General features: G+C 37.6%; 1 protein-coding gene across 1 annotated transcript in view; it reads right to left on the bottom strand.

Moving 5' to 3' along the window:
- The window catches only part of LOC128663454 (uncharacterized), a 552,883-nt gene that overhangs the window by 149,480 nt on the left and 381,186 nt on the right, over nt 1-22,217 (bottom strand). The window contains exon 5 of the mRNA XM_053717787.1: nt 19,892-20,065. Coding sequence (XP_053573762.1) covers nt 19,892-20,065 — 174 coding nt within the window. The remainder of the gene's footprint in view (nt 1-19,891; nt 20,066-22,217) is intronic.

Genomic DNA, 22,217 nt, shown 5'->3' with positions numbered 1-22,217 from the left:
CTTGTATGTGTTATTTAAACCTCAATAAAAAAAACAAAAAAACAATAAAGTTCGGAACATCTTTGAAAAAAAAAAATTGTCATGTACTTCAGGATGATCCAGACCTGAAAGAGGTTATTGCAGAAGAGAGGCCTTTGATTAACAATAGAAGATTGCAGAATTTAAAAGATATCCTTACCAATATTCACTTTGCAGCATCACAGCCACGAACGTGGTTAAATGCTACAAAGGGTTTCTTTAAATGTGGTCATTGTAAAGCGTGCAGAAATATGGCCCCCAAAAGTACTTTCTTCATCCAAAGACTGGGAATCGATATGAAATGACATTTTTCCTTAATTGTAGATCCAAGATGGTAATCTATGTAGCTATGTGCGGATGCCCACTAATCCAGTGGTTCTCAACCTAAGTGACCTCAAGGCCCGGTAAGTTTTAACTGGACCTGTCCAGGGCCCAGTAAGCATTGGGAGTGGGTATATATATATATATATATATATATATATATATATATATATATATATATATATATATATATATATATATATATATATATATACAAATATATATCCACACACACACATACAGGGAGTGCAGAATTATTAGGCAAGTTGTATTTTTGAGGATTAATTTTATTATTGAACAACAACCATGTTCTCAATGAACCCAAAAAACTCATTAATATCAAAGCTGAATAGTTTTGGAAGTAGTTTTTAGTTATAGCTATTTTAGGGGGATATCTGTGTGTGTAGGTGACTATTACTGTGCATAATTATTAGGCAACTTAACAAAAAACAAATATATACCCATTTCAATTATTTATTTTTACCAGTGAAACCAATATAACATCTCAACATTCACAAATATACATTTCTGACATTCAAAAACAAAACAAAAACAAATCAGTGACCAATATAGCCACCTTTCTTTGCAAGAACACTTAAAAGCCTGCCATCCATGGATTCTGTCAGTGTTTTGATCTGTTCACCATCAACATTGCGTGCAGCAGCAACCACAGCCTCCCAGACACTGTTCAGAGAGGTGTACTATTTTCCCTCCTTGTAAATCTCACATTTGATGATGGACCACAGGTTCTCAATGGGGTTCAGATCAGGTGAACAAGGAGGCCATGTCATTAGATTTTCTTCTTTTATACCCTTTCTTGCCAGCCATGCTGTGGAGTACTTGGACGCGTGTGATGGAGCATTGTCCTGCATGAAAATCATGTTTTTCTTGAAGGATGCAGACTTCTTCCTGTACCACTGCTTGAAGAAGGTGTCTTCCAGAAACTGGCAGTAGGACTGGGAGTTGAGCTTGACTCCATCCTCAACCCGAAAAGGCCCCACAAGCTCATCTTTGATGATACCAGCCCAAACCAGTACTCCACCTCCACCTTGCTGGCGTCTGAGTCGGACTGGAGCTCTCTGCCCTTTACCAATCCAGCCACGGGCCCATCCATCTGGCCCATCAAGACTCACTCTCATTTCATCAGTCCATAAAACCTTAGAAAAATCAGTCTTGAGATATTTATTGGCCCAGTCTTGACGTTTCAGCTTGTGTGTCTTGTTCAGTGGTGGTCGTCTTTCAGCCTTTCTTACCTTGGCCATGTCTCTGAGTATTGCACACCTTGTGCTTTTGGGCACTCCAGTGATGTTGCAGCTCTGAAATATGGCCAAACTGGTGGCAAGTGGCATCTTGGCAGCTGCACGCTTGACTTTTCTCAGTTCATGGGTAGTTATTTTGCGCCTTGGTTTTTCCACACGCTTCTTGCGACCCTGTTGACTATTTTGAATGAAACGCTTGATTGTTCGATGATCACGCTTCAGAAGCTTTGCAATTTTAAGAGTGCTGCATCCCACTGCAAGATATCTCACTATTTTTGACTTTTCTGAGCCTGTCAAGTCCTTCTTTTGACCCATTTTGCCAAAGGAAAGGAAGTTGCCTAATAATTATGCACACCTGATATAGGGTGTTGATGTCATTAGACCACACCCCTTCTCATTACAGAGATGCACATCACCTAATATGCTTAATTGGTAGTAGGCTTTCGAGCCTATACAGCTTGGAGTAAGACAACATGCCTAAAGAGGATGATGTGGTCAAAATACTCATTTGCCTAATAATTCTGCACTCCCTGTATAAATATATATATATATATATATATATATATATATATATATATATATATATATATATATATATATATATATATATATATATATATATATATATACAGTATATATATGGTTTACAGTGGTTTAATTATGTAATAATAATTGGGTGCCAGTGGGATCTATATAAATATCGCACTGACACCAATGAATTATCAAAAAATTAACCCACTGTAAAATATATATATATATATATAAATATATATATTGCATATGAATCCCACTGACACCACTGAACTATCATATAATTATAATATATATATTACAGCGGATTAATTATATGCTAATTCATTGGTGTCAGTGTGATCCATATATATATATATATATATATATATATATATATATACAGTTTACACATACACATTGGTTTCAATGGGAGATATATATATGTATATATATATATATATATATATATATATATATATATATATATATATATAGATATATACATATAGTACACATACACATTGGTGTCAGTACACACAGTTTACACATACACATTGGTGTCAATGGGATCTAAATATACACATTAGTGTCAGTGGCCATAATTATATGTCATTGGTGTCAGTGGACTTCCTTATCTGTGAGCTGATGCTTCACGCTCTGCACGCCGCTACTCACAGTCTCTGCACACTGCACACCGCTACTCACAGTGCGCCGCTACCCGCTCACACTGTGCAAACAGACATGCGCAGTGGCACTCTAACAGGACCGTCCGAAATTTCGGAGCTGTGTAAAGGGGGGCCTGTCAGAGCGAGTGTCTGGAGGGTATGTCGCGGCCCGGCTGTTGAGAAATGGGCCTAATCTATGTAGGAGAAATGAAACAAGAGCTACAAACTAGAGTTTTGGAACACAAGGGCGACATAAAATGGGGACATCCTGTCCCAAATGCGCAATATATGAACAAAAAACATCCAGATAAATATGATATCCATTTTTTTTAAAATTGAACAAATAAAGCACAAATGACAAAAAGGAAACATCAAAAAATTGTTACTTCAAAAAGAATATAAATGGATACATGAATTAAATGCTTTCTTTGAAGACAAGACAGCTGGATATTGGAAATAACATATATATATATATATATATATATATATATATATATATATATATATATATATATATATTCATTAACATGATATGAAACCATCACTGATATTATTAAGACGATATATTCTCTTTTTAAATATTATCCCTTAATACACACATAGTTGATTTTAAAATAGGTAGTAGTTGCGGAAAACGGATTCTCTATTATAAATGTGGGGAAATGAAATATGTATTTGAAATATGAGGAAAGTAAATAAGTATTTAAAATGACTGATAATAAAATAGTGATGGATTATAAATAATGATTCTAAAAGCCGATGATGGGAATAAAACACACTAAATGCCTGTATAATGTGCACATTACATAACTCCATCTGTGAATAACAACAGTGAGAACTAAATGATAAATAATAATACCTAATCAAAAGAATGTTTTTATATTTGCTAAATATAAGTGGACATTTGTGAATCCTTTTACGATCTATAAACACAAGCCCTGCTACTGCGGTTAAACACTTCCGCAGATTAATAATGTAGTTACCTTGACAACCATTGTAAATATAAACTATGACGTCTGACCCTGACAAAGTCAAGTTGAGAGTGACAAAATGCATCGGTGGGCGGGCCCGAGGGGGTTGTGTTAATATATCTCATATAGTGTAAACTAGGTCTTTACAAATTATATTTTGATATTAAGATATGACTGTGTGCACGGATATGATACTGGATACGTGTTGATATACGATTGTGTATGAACATTACCTCTAATAAGAGGATCGAGTGCGGTAGCCGTGTAATCTTGATTAAGAGGATTTTTCAATATAAGCGCATATGAGAGCCTGCTGCACCAGTGTGCTATATGTTGTTTACTATTAGATTCATTAGACCAATTTGATATAGATCACCTCCTCTGGTACTCTGGCATATGTTTTTATTTTTTATTGTTGGGATTTATATGAAAATATGGAAGTGGTTGTGATATACACAATGTCTCTTATATCCCAAATTTAGATACTGTTTTGTTTTGCATATATGTTAAATAAGGTGTTAATTCTTTTATACTCAATTTTTTAATGTTACAAATGCAAAAAAATATTTTCCTTGCCAAGTGAACAAAGGGGTTACATGAAAAGATCTTTATTGTATTGGTCAGTTTTGGGAGACCTGCCAGTTTCTATTTAGAAAAATAGTAGTTAACACTCAAAAAACACCTTTCATAAGCTTTTCTGTTAGAAAATGCATTCACTGGAGTGGGTTTTTATACGATATAGCATTGTGATCACTCAAGAAAATAGTCTCCAAATTTGTCCGGTAATCAAAAATCGTGTTCGGGAGCTAACATACGACAAATTGGGATCCACTCTATATTTAGCTACACATTTATGTGTTGCTGGGAACTACACAGCTGTCTTTAAGTATTCAAGGCTGTAGAGTTTACAGTTACTTAGGATGTGTACCCTGTCTAGTCTGAGAGTGTGGTTTATTACTATGTTTTGTATGTACTTAAGGAAATTACAAATGCCGGTGTCACCCTGGGTGGTTCCTAGTGTGTTTGTTTGAAAGTATGCATTGTGCAGCTGATGATTATGGACCCAGAAGGGGCAAGAGACATGGTCCTGGGCTAAACCTTACATGACTAAGAGAAAACATTGTGTTTGTACTGATTGATCCAGCTTATAAGAAATAAAGGTCTTTTTTAATCCTTTGGAGGCTGTAAATTGCATGAATACTGTATTTCTATTGAGACCTGGCAAGCCTTTTTCCATGCCCCATACCTTAAAGTGTGCTGTTTTCCAATTTGGGATTTCTTGCTAGAGAGTGCCAGGTTTTCTGATAGTTTTTGTAAGTTTCCCTATAGGTCTGTCACCCAGGCTGTTCAGGGGTTAACTGCTTGACTTTGTGGGAACTATACAGTTGTCTGTAATTATACAGGGCTGTGAAGTTTACAGTGATTTAGGATGTGTATCCTCTCCATTCTGAGAGTGAAGTCCATTTCTGTGTTTTCTATTACTGGTTAGGGGCTAACGAGGGGAGAGACCTTGACATGGTCCTGGGCTTACACCGTTTGGCGCCTAATAAAATTGACTCTCCCATTTTTTGGTTTTTAAACATTATTTTGTGCCTGGTTCTCTGCTAAACTGTATATTAATCTGTTTGTATTTTTTTAAAATATGTAGAAATTAACTAGAATTGCTTGTACATAAATAATGGATTATTTGAAAGTTTTTGTTCTTTAACAAAATAATTTATTTTATAAATTTTAATTTAGCTTTACAAGGTCCCATACATAGTTGATTGATTCCTATCATCATACTATTGGTATAAATCCCATGTTTTTCCTATATGGTTCAAGAACGTCTCTTATATATCAATCTTGGCTGAGAGTCAAACAGAAATACATTACTTGTTTTTAAGAATACATTTACAAAAATAAATTTACCTATTATAGTTAAAGAACAGCACCATTGTGTGACAGAAAACTATGCTGACTGCTAAATCATAGTTTATTGGCAGAAATGTAATTTAATTAATCTGTAAATAGAGTTAGCCAATCATTTATGTGAACCTTACTTTATTAGGGAGATACACGGGGGGGATACAGAAGACAGATGGAGATTGTAGTCTAAATGACATATGGTATATGTCTCTACTACCAACTATTGCTAGTCACTAGCTCAGCCCCTCCTTATGAGTTGCACTTAAAGGGACATCCCAGTCAAAATTTAAATGCGCATAGATTTATTACATCTTTGAATAGAAACATATTTGCTAAATACATGTATTGGCAAAAATGCTTCTAGTAAAAGTTATCACTGTTTTAGTGTTAGTATTTTTCTCTGCACGTGCATGTGAAGCATAGCTAGATATTGTCAATGCACCCACATTTTAAATACAGCAGCTGCTCAGATTATCAGTGGGGCTTGTATCATGTAAGCAATTAACAAATTGAGTCATTATCAGATGGTACAAGCACTTTAGGGTCTCTGAGCAAGTGTTGTGTTTAAAATGCTGGTGCACGGTTCATACTTAAATATACTTTTGAAACAGCTATAGTTTTTATTAGAAACATTTTTGCTAATGCATGTATATTACAAAATTGCTTCTGTTCAATACCGAAATGCACCCACGTGTTTTCCAATTTTGTCTGTAATATCCCTTTAAAAAAAGCTAACGCCTAGATTTAGAGTTCTGCGGCCAAAGGGGTGCGTTAGCTACGCGCGCTTTTTTTCTGGCCGCACCTTTTAAATACCGCTGGTATTTAGAGTTCACAGAATGGCTGCGTTAGGCTCCAAAAAAGGAGCGTATAGCATATATACCGCAACTTCAACTCTCGATACCAGCGGTGCTTACGGACGCGGCCAGCTTCAAAAACGTGCTCGTGCACGATTCCCCCATAGAAAACAATGGGGCTGTTTGAGCTGAAAAAAAACCTAACACCTGCAAAAAAGCCGCGTTCAGCTCCTAACGCAGCCCCATTGTTTTCTATGTGGAAACATTTCCTACGTCTGCACCTAACACTCTAACATGTACCCCGAGTCTAAACACCCCTAACCTTACACTTATTAACCCCTAATTTGCCGCCCCCGCTATCGCTGACCCCTGCATATTATTTTTAACCCCTAATCTGCCGCTCCGTACACCGCCGCTACCTACATTATACCTATGTACCCCTAATCTGCTGCCCTAACATCGCCGACCCATATATTATATTTATTAACCCCTAATCTGCCGCCCCCAACGTCGCCTCCACCTAACTACACTTATTAACCCCTAATCTGCCGACCGGACCTGAGCGCTACTATAATAAATGTATTAACCCCTAATCCGCCTCACTCCCGCCTCAATAACCCTACAATAAATAGTTTTAACCCCTAATCTGCCCTCCCTAACATTGCCGACACCTAACTTCAAGTATTAACCCCTAATCTGCCGACAGGAGCTCACCGCTACTCTAATAAATTTATTAACCTCTAAATTTAAATCTAACTTTAACCCTAACACCCCCTAAATAAAATATAATTTAAATCTAACGAAATAAATTAACTCTTAATAAATAAATTATTCCTATTTAAAGCTAAATACTTACCTGTAAAATAAACCCTAATATAGCTACAATATAAATTATAATTATATTATAGCTATTTTAGGATTTATAGGGTAGGGCATTTTTTTATAGGGTAGGGCATTTTTTTATTTTGGGGGGCTTTGTTATTTTATTAGGGGGCTTAGAGTAGATGTAATTAGTTTAAAATTGTTGTAATATTTTTCTAATGTTTGTAAATATTTTTTTATTTTTTGTAACTTTGTTCTTTTTTATTTTTTGTACTTTAGTTAGTTTATTTCATTGTATTTATTTGTAGATATTGTATTTAATAAATTTATTGATAGTGTAGTGTTAGGTTTAATTGTAGGTAATTGTAGGTATTTTATTTAATTAATTTATTGATCATGTAGTGTTAGGTTTAATTGTAACTTAGGTTAGGATTTATTTTACAGGTAATTTTGTAATTATTTTAACTATTTTAGCTATTAAATAGTTCTTAACTATTTAATAGCTATTGTACCTGGTTAAAATAAATGCAAAGTTACCTGTAAAATAAATATAAATCCTAAAATAGCTATAATATAATTATAATTTATATTGTAGCTATATTAGGGTTTATTTTACAGGTAAGTATTTAGCTTTAAATAGGAATAATTTATTTAATAAGAGTTAATTTATTTCGTTAGATTTAAATTATATTTAACTTAGGGGGGTGTTAGTGTTAGGGTTAGACTTAGCTTTAGGGGTTAATCCATTTATTACAGTAGCGGCGAGATTCGGTCGGCAGATTAGGGGTTAATAATTGAAGTTAGGTGTCGGCGATGTTAGGGAGGGCAGATTAGGGGTTAATACTATTTATTATAGGGTTATTGAGGCGGGAGTGAGGCGGATTAGGGGTTAATAACTTTATTATAGTAGCGGTGCAGTCCCCTCGGCAGATTAGGGGTTAATAAGTGTAGGCAGGTGGAGGCGACGTTGAGGGGGGCAGATTAGGGGTTAATAAATATAATATAGGGGTCGGCGGTGTTAGGGGCAGCAGATTAGGGGTACATAAGGATAACGTAGGTAGCAGCGCTTTGCGGTCGGCAGATTAGGGGTTAATTATTGTAGGTAGCTGGTGGCGACGTTGTGGGGGGCAGGTTAGGGGTTAATAATGTTAAGGAAAAATATTTTTAATTCTGTATATATATTTTACTTATGTGTTATAAGGGACTGACAAGTGATATTTTTTAAACAGTTACATTTCTTTTTGTCAGTTCAGCTAGTACAGAAACTGCTGTATATGCAAAGTAAGTATTTTCAGCTACAGTCACACCCAAAGTTTGTATGGACAAGATAAGAAGAAGACCACGAGGTGCTTATTGTGAAGAAACACCGAACACGGCCTACAAAAGAGAGACATTGCTGCAATCTAATGCTGCGCGCCACACACACTCTGTGTTACTGTAAAGTGACCTGTTGTCATTTTTGTTGTAATCATGTTTAATTGTACAATTATAACCTTATTAATTTGGAACAGCTGTCTGATGTTAATTTTTTCTTCAACAATTTGGTGCCGAAACCCGGGAGTTTGAAAGCGATTGTGGACGGAGCCAGGACTGGAACTATGAGGACAGGAGACCACAGGCGCCAAAAAGGTGAGAACCTTTGTTTCTCAAATTGCTCTCCTATCCTCTGATTCCTAAACCCTCTGTCCTGTCGTGAGTACAAACTCCCAAGAACCTGAGACAGTTGTATTTTATGCTTTATGTTTTAACATCTTTTGTTATGAATGTGTGAGTGTAAGAGGTCCTTTACAGCGTGTGAATGTACTGCTCCAAGACGCCCCTCTGCGGAGAAAGCAAGTGGGAGCAGTAGTGTGTTAAGTAAGAGGATTCTACTGTCCTCAGAGACAAATGTTTTCTATTTTCTGTGTTTGTTAAGTAAACGTAAACTGTTACTAAAATTGTCTGTACAGCAAACAATAGAAGGTTAAGTGTGGGTAGCTGCAGAATTCCTTACTAGTCAACCTTGGTCTGTCAGTACAAAGTCTCTGGGTACCCCCTATGCTCGGCCTATGGACATCGTTGATTAAGTTCAGCTTCAGTCCATTGCTGCTATTGGGCATAGTGCTATTCCCAGAGAACAAGGGCGAATTCTGATCTTTTGATCACCTCTTGGCTTTGAGTTTGCACACTCCTATACTGAAGGGCGCATCCCTGAGCTGTAGCAGACTTGTCTCTAATGATCTATAAAACTGTTGCTGTAAGTCCCCTAGCATGGTTTGATTTTGATGATATCAGAGGCCAAGTTCTTTTAGGATTTGTCTCCCTACTGTTTATTATTTGGGTTTGTTGGAAAATTTGGAGGGATTTTTAGTATGGGATTTATAGTGTGGGATTTATAGTGTGGGACTTTCCCTGACAGCCACAGTATTGCTAAGAGTCGAGAGAGAAGGGTAAGAGTCCCCTCCATCATAACTGGGTTATGAGAAACGATTCTTAGAAAGGGTGACATGAGGTCATCCTTAAGCAATGGACGTCCAAAATTTCCTCAATAGCCCACAGGAGGAAATGCATAAAGAATATAGTATGTGGGTCAGCTGGCATCTGCCTGAATGGTGCAAGTTGACTAAGGGAATGGATGTTGGGTTTCCAAAGGGGGAACCTTTGAATTATTCCACTAGGAAAATCTCTATAAAAATAACTGTAGAATCCTATCAGAAACAGCCCAATGTATTTTTTTCTGTAGAAGACAAAGTATGTGTGCTACAGCTGCAGTTCTGGGCGGGGGCTTCCAACCCCCCTTCCTCCAGCACAGAGCAGAACAATTTTTGTTGTTGTTTTTTTTTTTAACCCTTTTTTGTCCTAGACTTTATGTGCTGCTAGAAACTTTTTGTTCAACTGAATTAAGTGTAAGATTATGTATGTTTTGTACACACACATATGCAAGTCTTCCATTAAAATACATAAGAGTGTATGCTATGCTTGGGGGCATTTAGGGCTTTTACATTTCTCCTTGGTATTTATATGGGTTAACTGGAGTTTTAAAAGGCCAGCACTACTGTGACTTGCATAAGTGACACTGCAATAGCCATACATTGTCCCTTTGTACATTATGATCATAGTGATATCTTTGCAGTAGAATTAATATAAATTACAATATATACAAGATTCTAGTAGTGAATTTTTAAGAGGTCTGATTTGCTAGTTACTTTATTGGTAATTACAATTTTACTACTCAAGTATTTTCACTACTGCTAGACCACTAGTACTTACCCCCCTGAAAGTTATTTGGTTACTAATGGTAGCCCTTGCATTTAAAAGGTTAGATATTTGGTTGTGGGTCTGATTGTATGTGGGCATTGGCAATTGGATGTCTATTGCCATTTGTGACTGCACGCCAAGGCCTTGTGGACTATGTGCCCTAGTCCTGGGGTTTGTGTGCATTTTTTTTTTTGTAGAGTGTGTAGAATCTGTGTGCCAGTTTGTCAGTGAGTGTATTTGATAGTAAATACATGCTTGTGAGTGTGAATATTTATGTCACAGTCTGTACATGTGTGCTGTATATGTATATGCATATATGTATGTGTATGTATATCTATGTGTATGTATACGCTGTATATGTGTGTATATGTGTATGGATGTATGGATGTATTTATATGTGTATATATGTATGTTTTTCTAGGTAGGTTTGGGAGGAGGAATGCATTACTGGGAGCTAGCTGTTGATTGTAGGCTGCACATAGATGGACCTTTTCTTTGGTTTACCTGATGTGTTCAGCTGACTACCAGTGGTGCCTTGCTGATCCTTTAATAAAGAATATCAAGTGAATAATGATATTTTGCTAATAGACATGAAATGGAAAATTGTTTAAAACTGCATGTTCTAAGTAATAAAAGGAAACTGTTGGGTTTTAGTATTGCTGGGGAAAATTATTAGTGTCCCCAGTTTTGACTGTAGTATCTTATGTGCCCAATACCACCTGATGTCAAGATGTATATGCCCCAAGGGGAGGTAACCTTGATGACTAAGGTATGGGAAAAAAGCTCACTGCCACATTGGTGTCAGGACTGAATAAAGAAATCCATGATAAATTGGTTTCTCAATTGGTTTCCGCCCATTCTGATTGGTGAGATAAATCAGTCCCAACACTAATGAGCTTAGCGAGCTCAATACAAAGAAACAAAGAAGTATAGAAAAAGGAAACACTAAGGGTAATGCCAGTATGTGCCCCTGGGAAACCCCAATAGAAATAGTTTAAGGGATAAATGAGGGGGAACCCAGAAAAGGTAAATGTTATAACTGTGGGAGAACATTTGATGGACTGGGCTTCCAGTGCTACCAATCATGCCTGAGAGCAGAGGGGGTGATGCCTTTGTTCGCCTGACCCTCTCTGACATGCCATACCATTTTGTGAAGTGTTTGGTGGACACTGGAACAGACCGCAGCGTTCTCAAAAGAGCTATAGTTGTTATGAAAATAAAGGCACATCAGCGAGCAATAGATCCTATCACTATGGGTAATAATAGGGTAGATGAAGCAGCCAAGAAGGCAGCTCTCATGATACTCCTACAGTCCTTTGCAAGTGTGGAGAATTTGAAAGTGGAAAAATGCTGGTTGCAAACTGGAAAATAAGGTTTGGAAACATGGGGATGGTAGATTATGTGCACCTACAGTGCTATATCCTGTTTTAGCCAGTTTATCTCATCTCCCTTCCCATGTTTCCAAAGGGGGAATGATTGCAAGAATGATTGCAAGTGTTAATAAATTTTGGTTTGCACCAGGTGTCTCACAATTTGTAACTGAATGGTGCAAGAAATGCATGATGTGTGCTAAATACACTCCAGGTAAAGTGACAAAGGTGGAGATGAAACATCTTGTAAAACCTGCAAATAGACTATATTCAGCTGCCCAAATGTGGTGTGTATGAGTATGTTTTGGTGTGTGTAGACATGTTTTCCTCTTGGGTGGAGGCCTGGCCAGTTGCCAAGGCAACAGCAGGTGTAACAGAAAAAAGCTGATAACTGAAATTGTATGCAGATATGGTCTACCTGAAACAGTAGAATCTGATTGAGGGACTCATTTTACTGGGCAAGTGTTTGCAGAAATGATGAAAGGGTTGCAGATTAATCATCTGGGAAAGTAGAGAGAGAGCCAATGGTGTTTTAAGAAATAAAATAGCTAAGATCTGTGAGCAGACAAAACTTACTTGGGTACAAGCCTTACCTGTAGCCCTCTTTGCAGTAAAGACACATCCCAAAGGCAAAGCATGGCCTTTCACCATTTGAAATTGTTTTTGGTAGACCACTAATAGGTCTTTTCTTTCCACAAGACTTACATGGGCAGTATGCTTCTCTAACTGATTATGTTGTTCAGCTGCATGAGCAACTGACTAATTTGCATGGAAAAGTTTTCTCTTCATTACCAGATCCAGAACAAATAACTGGAACTCATCACCTGCACCCTGGAGACTGGGTGGTGATACGAAGATACGTGAGGAGACACTTAGAGCCCTGGTTTGACGGCCCATTCCAGGTGTTACTGACAACACCCACCTCAGTCAAAGTGGAAGGGAAACCAAACTGGATACACGCCTCTCACTGTAAGAAAGTGAACTTCCAGGCAGGTGATAAAAACCTGTGTCAAAAGGGTGAGACCACTGGGGACAAAGAGGGTTAACTAACTGCCAAAATGTATATACTGTCCTGTTTTTTTCTTTGTCTCTTTTCTTTGTGTTTTATACCTCTATATACCAGTGAAGGGTGACAAACGGACAAATTCTATCTGGCTTTTACACCAACAAACCGCCAAGCAACTGAATGCCACAGACTGTTGGATATGCTCTCATGTTCCTGCCAATCATAAAGGAATCCCTTTAATAGGTGTACCGATATCAATGAATGATTTAAATGTGACAGATTACAGCTATGATGTTCAAATAGATATTGATAACTCTGTTCATAATGCTATCTCAGATCAAGGTACATACTTAAAACTTGCTGGTATAGTTTCTATACCTATAATGTGTCTTGGGCCAATGTATGTTAATTACATAGCAAACATGAAAGGTTGCATATTTAGTTTGCCCAAGGTATATGTGGGGGAAACAGATTGTAGAAATGCTACTTTAACATTTAATATGGAACCTAATGAAGTACCATGTGATACAGGAACTGCTGATTGTAATAGTTTGTGTTTTTGTTCAATATTAAAATCTTTGTGTACCACTAGGTGTGCCTGTTTTGAACAGACAGACAATGGTGAATGGACCTGTCAAACTCAGTTATATAACAATATGAGATGGTTTCAACTATGGCTGGGAAAGATTGTAAGATTATTCCAATGGTCCTTAAACAAGGTATAAGTAAGAATTATTCTCATCTGCAGATAAAGTCTGGATGTAGTTTCCTGCCTGGACAGGTTGGGGAATTGACCTAGCAAATAGAATTAACAAATATGCTAGTATTATGGATGGGATTATTAATGAGACTACAAGTAAAAGAGTTACAACAAAGATCTAGAGATATAGCTAAGGAAGGATGGGATCGATTGGAACCTGGTTTAAAAATATGCTTACAAATCTTTTAAAACCCATAGTGGTAGTGATAGGAGTAATTTTAAAGTGCCTAATTGTTTGGAAATTGCTAATGATTTGTGTTTCTCATTGCAGAAAAAGATGAAGATACGGATTGTTTAGGGTGATGATACAACAGCTACAGAGATGACCGACTGATAACCTAGTTCAGCTACCTGCCTTCCCTGCAGACCCTCCAGTCATTTTAGGAGACAGGTGGAAGAATCTCATCTCTGCGAGGGGGTCCCACAATTGCACCTCATCAGCTTTGGGCCTACTACAGGATTTGGACCTAGGCCTGTGAAGGGATGCAGTTCTGGCTGCTGTTGTTATCTGTTTAGATAGAGATTGCATATTTTGTGTTTGCGTGTTACCAATAAAGATGTGTGAATGCTTAGAGGAAATGATAACTATGTAGGCAGATCTGGAATGGAGGCTCAGCATCCCACTGTCTATGCAGCTTATCTGTATACTCAGTGATATACAGTCTGTCTAAGGGGTCATTTCCAGGTAGGAAGGTTATTAGTTAGTCAAGTAAGAAACACAAAGTAATAATGGCGTGATAATAAACGCAAGGTAATACATGTGATAATAAAATTATCAAAAGGGTGAGAAATGTTAAGGAAAAATATTTTTAATTCTGTATATATATTTTACTTATGTGTTATAAGGGACTGACAAGTGATATTTTTTAAACAGTTACATTTCTTTTTGTCAGTTCAGCTAGTACAGAAACTGCTGTATATGCAATGTAAGTATTTTCAGCTACAGTAACACCCAAAGTTTGTATGGACAAGATAAGAAGAAGACCACGAGGTGCTTATTGTGAAGAAACACAGAACACGGCCTATAAAAGAGAGACATTGCTGCAATCTAATGCTGCGCGCCACACACACTCTGTATTACTGTAAAGTGACCTGTTGTCATTTTTGTTGTAATCATGTTTAATTGTACAATTATAACCTTATTAATTTGGAACAGCTGTCTGATGTTAATTTTTTCTTCAACAATAAATATAATATAGGGGTCGGCGGTGTTAGGGGCAGCAGATTAGGGGTACATAAGTATAACGTAGGTGGCGGTCGGCAGATTAGGGGTTAAAAAATTTTTATCGAGTGGCGGCGATGTGGGGGGGCCTCGGTTTAGGGGTACATAGGTAGTTTATGGGTGTTAGTGTACTTTAGAGCACAGTAGTTAAGAGCTTTATAAACCGGCATTAGCCCAGAAAGCTCTTAACTACTGACTTTTTTCTGCGGCTGGAGTTTTGTCGTTAGAATTCTAACGCTCACTTCAGACACGACTCTAAATACCGGCGTTAGAAAGATCCCATTGAAAAGATAGAATATGCAATTGACGTAAGGGGATCTGCGGTATGGAAAAGTCGCGGCTGGAAAGTGAGCGTTAGACCCTTTAATGACTGATTTTAAATACCGGCGGTAGCCCAAAACCAGCGTTAGGAGCCTCTAACGCTGGTTTTGACGGCTACCGCCCAACTCTAAATCTAGGCCTAAGAGCAGTAATGAATAATTGCAATCCGCTTCCATCCATGCACCCGAACTGCATTCAAGCTCATTGATATCAGTGATCTAATGTACTAAATTACTCGCAGCTAGATTACAAGTTTTGCTGTACAAATATACACTCTATTGCGCGTGGAATGGCCAGGAATGCATATTACGAGTCTTGGCGGTATAGCTATACCACAAGCATTTTAGCCTGTATTGCAACGTCCATTCCGCACTCAAAAAAATTATTTTCATAGCGCCTGTTCAATTCAGCCAATAGGATTTCAGTAGCTCTCATCCCATTGGCTGATTTGAACAGCCAATAGGATTTAAGAATCTCTCATTCCATTGGCTGATTTTAATTTGAAGAATCAAATCAGTCAATAGGAATGCAAGGTACGCCATATTGAAACGGGTACCTTGCATTCAACTTCAGTGTACGGCGGTGATCGTATTAAGAGGACACTCCGCACAGGATGTTATCACCCTCCAGGATAGCTCCGATCTGCCCACACCGGGATGAAGATAGAAGAAGTCCCCGAGATGGATAAAGGTGTCGCCGTCTGGATGAAGACTTTTCGCCACCTGGATGAAGATGGATGTCTGGACTTCAGGAACTGTGAGTAGATTTTATGGGGCTAGTGTTTTTTTTTTTAGATTAGGGATGGGCACTTATAAAAGAGCTGAATTCCCTTTTAACGGCAGTAGAATAGCTGAATGCCCTTTTAAGGGTAATGCCCATACAAATGACCCTTTAGGGGCAATGGGTAGCTTAGGATTTTTTAGAGTTAGGTTTTTTTTATTTTGGGGGGTTGATTGGGTGGGGGTTTGCTTTTAGGGGGGACTTAGTAATTTTTTAAGGTAAAAGAGCTGTTTAACTTAGGACAATGCCCTACAAAAGGCCCTTTTAAGGGCTATTGGTAGTTTATTGTAGTCTAGGGGGTGTTTTTATTTTGGGGGGCTTTTTATTTTTATAGGGCTATTAGATTAGGTGTAATTGTTTTTTTATTTTTAATAAATCTTAGAGTTTTTTATTTCTTGTAATTTAGTGTTTATCATTTTTTGTAATGTTACTTTTTTTTCGTAGTGTTAGGTTTTTTCAAATTGTTAATTTAGGTTTTTAGTTGGTAGTTTTTTTATTTTATTAGAATAGTTATGTTAGGTTAATTTATACAGAGAGTGCAGAATTATTAGGCAAGTTGTATTTTTGAGGATTAATTTTATTATTGAACAACAACCATGTTCTCAATGAACCCAAAAAACTCATTAATATCAAAGCTGAATAGTTTTGGAAGTAGTTTTTAGTTTGTTTTTAGTTATAGCTATTTTAGGGGGATATCTGTGTGTGCAGGTGACTATTACTGTGCATAATTATTAGGCAACTTAAAAAAAAACAAATATATACACATTTCAATTATTTATTTTTACCAGTGAAACCAATATAACATCTCAACATTCACAAATATACATTTCTGACATTCAAAAACAAAACAAAAACAAATCAGTGACCAATATAGCCACCTTTCTTTGCAAGGACACTCAAAAGCCTGCCATCCATGGATTCTGTCAGTGTTTTGATCTGTTCACCATCAACATTGCATGCAGCAGCAACCACAGCCTCCCAGACACTGTCCAGAGAGGTGTACTGTTTTCCCTCCTTTTAAATCTCACATTTGATGATAGACCACAGGTTCTCAATGGGGTTCAGATCAGGTGAACAAGGAGGCCATGTCATTAGATTTTCTTCTTTTATACCCTTTCTTGCCAGCCACGCTGTGGAGTACTTGGACGCGTGTGATGGAGCATTGTCCTGCATGAAAATCATGTTTTTCTTGAAGGATGCAGACTTCTTCCTGTACCACTGCTTGAAGAAGGTGTCTTCGAGAAACTGGCAGTAGAACTGGGAGTTGAGCTTGACTCCATCCTCAACCCGAAAAGGCCCCACAAGCTCATCTTTGATAATACCAGCCCAAACCAGTACTCCACCTCCACCTTGCTGGCGTCTGAGTCGGACTGGAGCTCTCTGCCCTTTACCAATCCAGCCACGGGCCCATCCATCTGGCTCATCCAGACTCACGCTCATTTCATCAGTCCATAAAACCTTAGAAAAATCAGTCTTGAGATATTTCTTGGCCCAGTCTTGACGTTTAAGCTTGTGTGTCTTGTTCAGTGGTGGTCGTCTTTCAGCCTTTCTTACCTTGGCCATGTCTCTGAGTATTGCACACCTTGTGCTTTTGGGCACTCCAGTGATGTTGCAGCTCTGAAATATGGCCAAACTGGTGGCAAGTGGCATCTTGGCAGCTGCACGCTTGACTTTTCTCAGTTCATGGACAGTTATTTTGCGCCTTTGTTTTTCCACACGCTTCTTGCGACCCTGTTGACTATTTTGAATGAAACGCTTGATTGTTCGATGATCACGCTTCAGAAGCTTTGCAATTTTAAGAGTGCTGCATCCCTCTGCAAGATATCTCACTATTTTTTACTTTTCTGAGCCTGTCAAGTCCTTCTTTCGACCCATTTTGCCAAAGGAAAGGAAGTTGCCTAATAATTATGCACACCTGATATAGGGTGTTGATGTCATTAGACCACACCCCTTCTCATTACAGAGATGCACATGCATAAAGAGGATGATGTGGTCAAAATACTCATTTGCCTAATAATTCTGCACTCCCTGTAGTTTAAACTTAGGGTTTTTTATTTCACAGGTACATTTTAATTTGTTTAAAGATAGTTATATTGTAATTTGAATTTAAAGTTAGGGGGTGTTAGGTTTAAGGGTTAATAGTTTAATTTAGTGTTTTGCAATGTGTAGGGGCGGTTTAGGAGTTAATATGTTTAGTTTAGTAGTTACAATGTTGGGGGCTGGAATTTTAGGGGTTAATACTTTATTACAGTGTTAGCTATGTGGGGGCTGGCGATTTAGGGGTTAATAGGTTTATTTAGGTGTCAGCGATGTTGGGGGGCGGCGGATTAGGGGTTAATAACTTTTATTAGCGTTGGTGATGTCGGGGAGTGGCGAATAGGGGTAAATAACTTTTATTAGTGTCGGCAATGTCAGGGGCGGCAGATTAGATGTGTTTAGACTAGGGGTTTATGTTAGGTTTAAATGTAACTTTCTTTTCCCCATAGACATCAATGGGGGTTGCGTTAAGGCAATCTCCATTCCGCGATCGCAGGTGTTCGTTCTTTTCTAACACTTTCTCCCCATTGATGTCTATGGGGGAAAGCGTGCACGGACACATAAACTCAGTCTTTGGCTTTTGTGCGGTATGGAGCTTAACGCTGCATAACGCACACCACAAGGAGGTTTTTCAGTGACTCGTAAGGGCAGCGCTATGGTAAGTGCAATAACGCAATTTTTTGGGCGTTATTTTCGCACCCTGTTTAGCACAAAACTCGTAATCTAGGTGTTTGTTTTGCATTATGGAACTTTTAATGATTTTTAATGTTGTTAGAATAAATTGATCCAAATGTTTCTTCAGATTGTTTCTGAGAGGAATGCTGTTTACCTGACTGAATAAACTCAGGCATGTGCATATTACAGAGCGAGTATTGCTCTGTCCCACATGAGTAGGATTTAGTCATATTTCATCAAATGCCCTTGCACTTTTCTTTTTCTTTTTAAGGCACCAAAAGTATTTTCTGCTTCTACTTAACTAATTGATGTATCCTTTGCCTATATAGACATAATACATTTAATATTATATATTTGCTATATACACTTAGCAGGTTGTTTATAGCACTTCACCACATTATTGTTATAGAAATGTTGGCGATTATTATTCCATTTATTGGAAGAGATTAACTATAGCTGATACTGGAATCGGGATTATTAAAGCGACCGTCAACACCAGAATTTATGTTGTTTAAAAAGATAGATAATCCCTTAATTACCCATTTACACATTATAATAATACACTTTTTACCTCTGTGATCACCTTGCATCTAAGCCTCTGCAAACTGCCCCCTTATTTCAGTTCTTTTGACAGACTTGCATTTTAGCCAATCAGTGCTGACTTCTATGTTACTCCACATGTGTGAGCACAATGTTATCTTTATGACACACATGAACTAATGCCCTCTAGTGGTGAAAAACGATAAAAATGCATTCAGATAAGAGGCAGCCTTCAAGGTCTAAGAAATTAGCATATTAGTCTACCTAGGTTTAGCTTTCAACTAAGAATTCCAAGAGAACAAAGCAAAATTGTTGATAAAAGTTAATTGGAAAGGTGTTTAAAATTACATGTCCTATCTGAATCATGAAAGTTTATTTTGGACTTGACTGTCCCTTTAAATAAATTTTTTAAGGTTTCATTATGTATTTAAATATTATATTATTATTTTTAGGGCATGTTTAGTGGATTACCATATTTGTTGGATATATATAGTTCTTAGGAGGGTTTGTTGTGAGGGGTTGCATAAGAGTGAGACCCCTGAATTGTGCTTGGGAAATTAATCTGAAATATTGATTGCATTTTAGTAGCACACTTTATGGGTCACTGTAAGAAGAATTAACTTGTTAAACTAACTGACTTTATTGCAAATAAAATTAATTCATCAAACGTACCTCTATTTTTCATGGCTGACTTGTGCAATGCTTTTGCGTAAACCTTCTTGTCTTGAGTCACAAACCATTTGTACGCTGTATCCTGTATTTGGGCGTTAAACTCCATCAGTTTCAAACATTCTCCTTTCTGAGCATCTTTTAATGATGTTGTATCAATGATTAAAAATGCTGCATCTAAAATGAAGATACACTGATTAGTACACATGTATTGAGTTTTGTCATGCAAGAATATGGACCTACTCTAGAAAATCAAAACTAATCAATAACGTATGCTTAAGATTTAAAAAAAAAATAATAATAATAATATAATGTATGAAAATAGTTACTTGTTATTGAAAATCCAGTTTTCTTCTTTCTGATTCTCTTCACTAAATTAAAAATAGCTACATGAACTATTCTGAGTTTAGTGGGACATTTTTTCACATAAAAATAATATAATGTACAAAGGTGTCTTAGCTAAGCGAGTAGAATGACAAGATGCAGAAAGAGCAAAGCCATATTAGTTGGTGAACACTCTTTTAGTCACCTTGATAATTTGAAGTGAAGTGATAATATTGATTTTTTTCTAAATGACAATAAAGAGAATATCTGAACATTTTGTAGAACATCAAAAAGCTGTCATCGTTGACAAGCAGAATGTATCTCTTTGCATAATTTTATTACTGCATTACTCTACAGCATAAATGTTGACTTTTTGGCTTTAAATTATGCATCAGAAACCTTATTTGCTTTCTGGACCCCAATTCCCTCAAGCACCATTCTACTTTATGCATCATCTATCTTTAGACCACAGGTTTCCCTTAAATATGTTGTTTCAACCATTACTACAGTAGACCTGACCTAATGTTATCCATGAATAAGCTACATGAACCCAGTTTAGGTTCTTATACTTTCTTCATTTGTATTAAAATATAACTGAGAAATATAATTTATCAATTATATATAAAGGTAAACCTGAAGCATATTGTCATGCATCTAATATGCATTAGATGTGAGTGTATTATATAGACAACCTACAACGTATTGTGTGTGTGTAACAGCAAGGGCAACAACTAAAGACTTTAGTGGAAGTTGCCCTGCTGGCATAATCTAGCCACCGTTAACAGCAAAAAAGTCAAACACACCGGTGTTACTAGAATTTCACTAAATGGTAAACACTGCTACTGAGCAATTACAAACTGAAGAAGAGGTGCAATTGTTAAGCATACAAATGAGAAGGCTGGTTACAGCACACATACTTATAACTATTAAGTGTACAGGTGAGTAGGATACATAATGAGCAGAAAGAGACTTTCAGTAGATATAACATGAGAGGAAACAGTACTCCAGTGACAAGTTTGTATGCCTTAATAGTACGTAACAGTCTATGGCAACAGATTACAATTGTAAATGTAAGCCACAAGTAATACAACCTGATGATGTGCCGGAGGGTACTGGATGGTAAGCACATGCTGAACAAACAGGCTGACTGGAGAGGGTAGAGCGGTCAGAGTTTTGCGAACAAGCCGGGAGCCGGATGGCCTTTAGATGATTATGTCACCGGCTTGTATGTCTCGCTCCGGAGTTGTCTGTGGAGAATACCGAGGCTGTAGTATGCTGGAGGCAGCGTAGAAGGTAGTAGGAAAACAGCGGTAATGCTTGCTCCTGGGGTGGCTCAGTGGTTAGGAAGGAGAACTCACTTGCAGCTGATAGAAGTAGTCAGACTGCAAAGAGCACAATACTCCAACAATGAGTAAGGGAAGAAGGAGCTAACTTATAGTGTAGGAGCTATCCCACTTAAAGGGCCAGGTGGAGATGGAGAGATCCAGGGAGATCCTGACATAGTGCCCATATCCAGAAGACCCACTGCGAGGGTCAAGGAGATGGTCTGTCAGGGTTCTGTCTATGGAAGATAGAGACTAATCTCGGAGCATTCAGATTTGAAGCTGTTTCCCAGGAATCTTCAGCATGATTGTAACCCTTCCAATGCACCAAATATTCGAGGGTGCCATGGCGACGTCGGGAGTTCATTACTGCTTGAACCTCAAATTGGTCGTCAGGGTATGAGGTTACTGGGAAAGTTGTGAGAGTTGGAAGGTTGGTGTGACAAGGTTTGACAAGTGAAACATGGAAAGTTGGATGTAGTTTACAAGTACTGGGTAACTGTAAGGTGACCGTGACAGGATTGGGCAGTGCAATGATAGGGAATGGTCCTATGAACAATTTACTGAGTTTCCTAGAAGGTGTCTGCAGTTTCATGTTCTTAGTGGACAACCAGACCTTTTGTCCTATGAGGTAAGACGGTTGAGGTCTATGTCTGAGGTCATAGTACTTTTTATAAGTAGAT

Source organism: Bombina bombina, chromosome 6, assembly GCF_027579735.1.
Source record: "Bombina bombina isolate aBomBom1 chromosome 6, aBomBom1.pri, whole genome shotgun sequence".
Lineage (NCBI taxonomy): Eukaryota > Metazoa > Chordata > Amphibia > Anura > Bombinatoridae > Bombina > Bombina bombina.
Note: the sequence above shows the minus strand (reverse complement) of the source record. Positions and strands in the feature narration are given on the sequence as shown.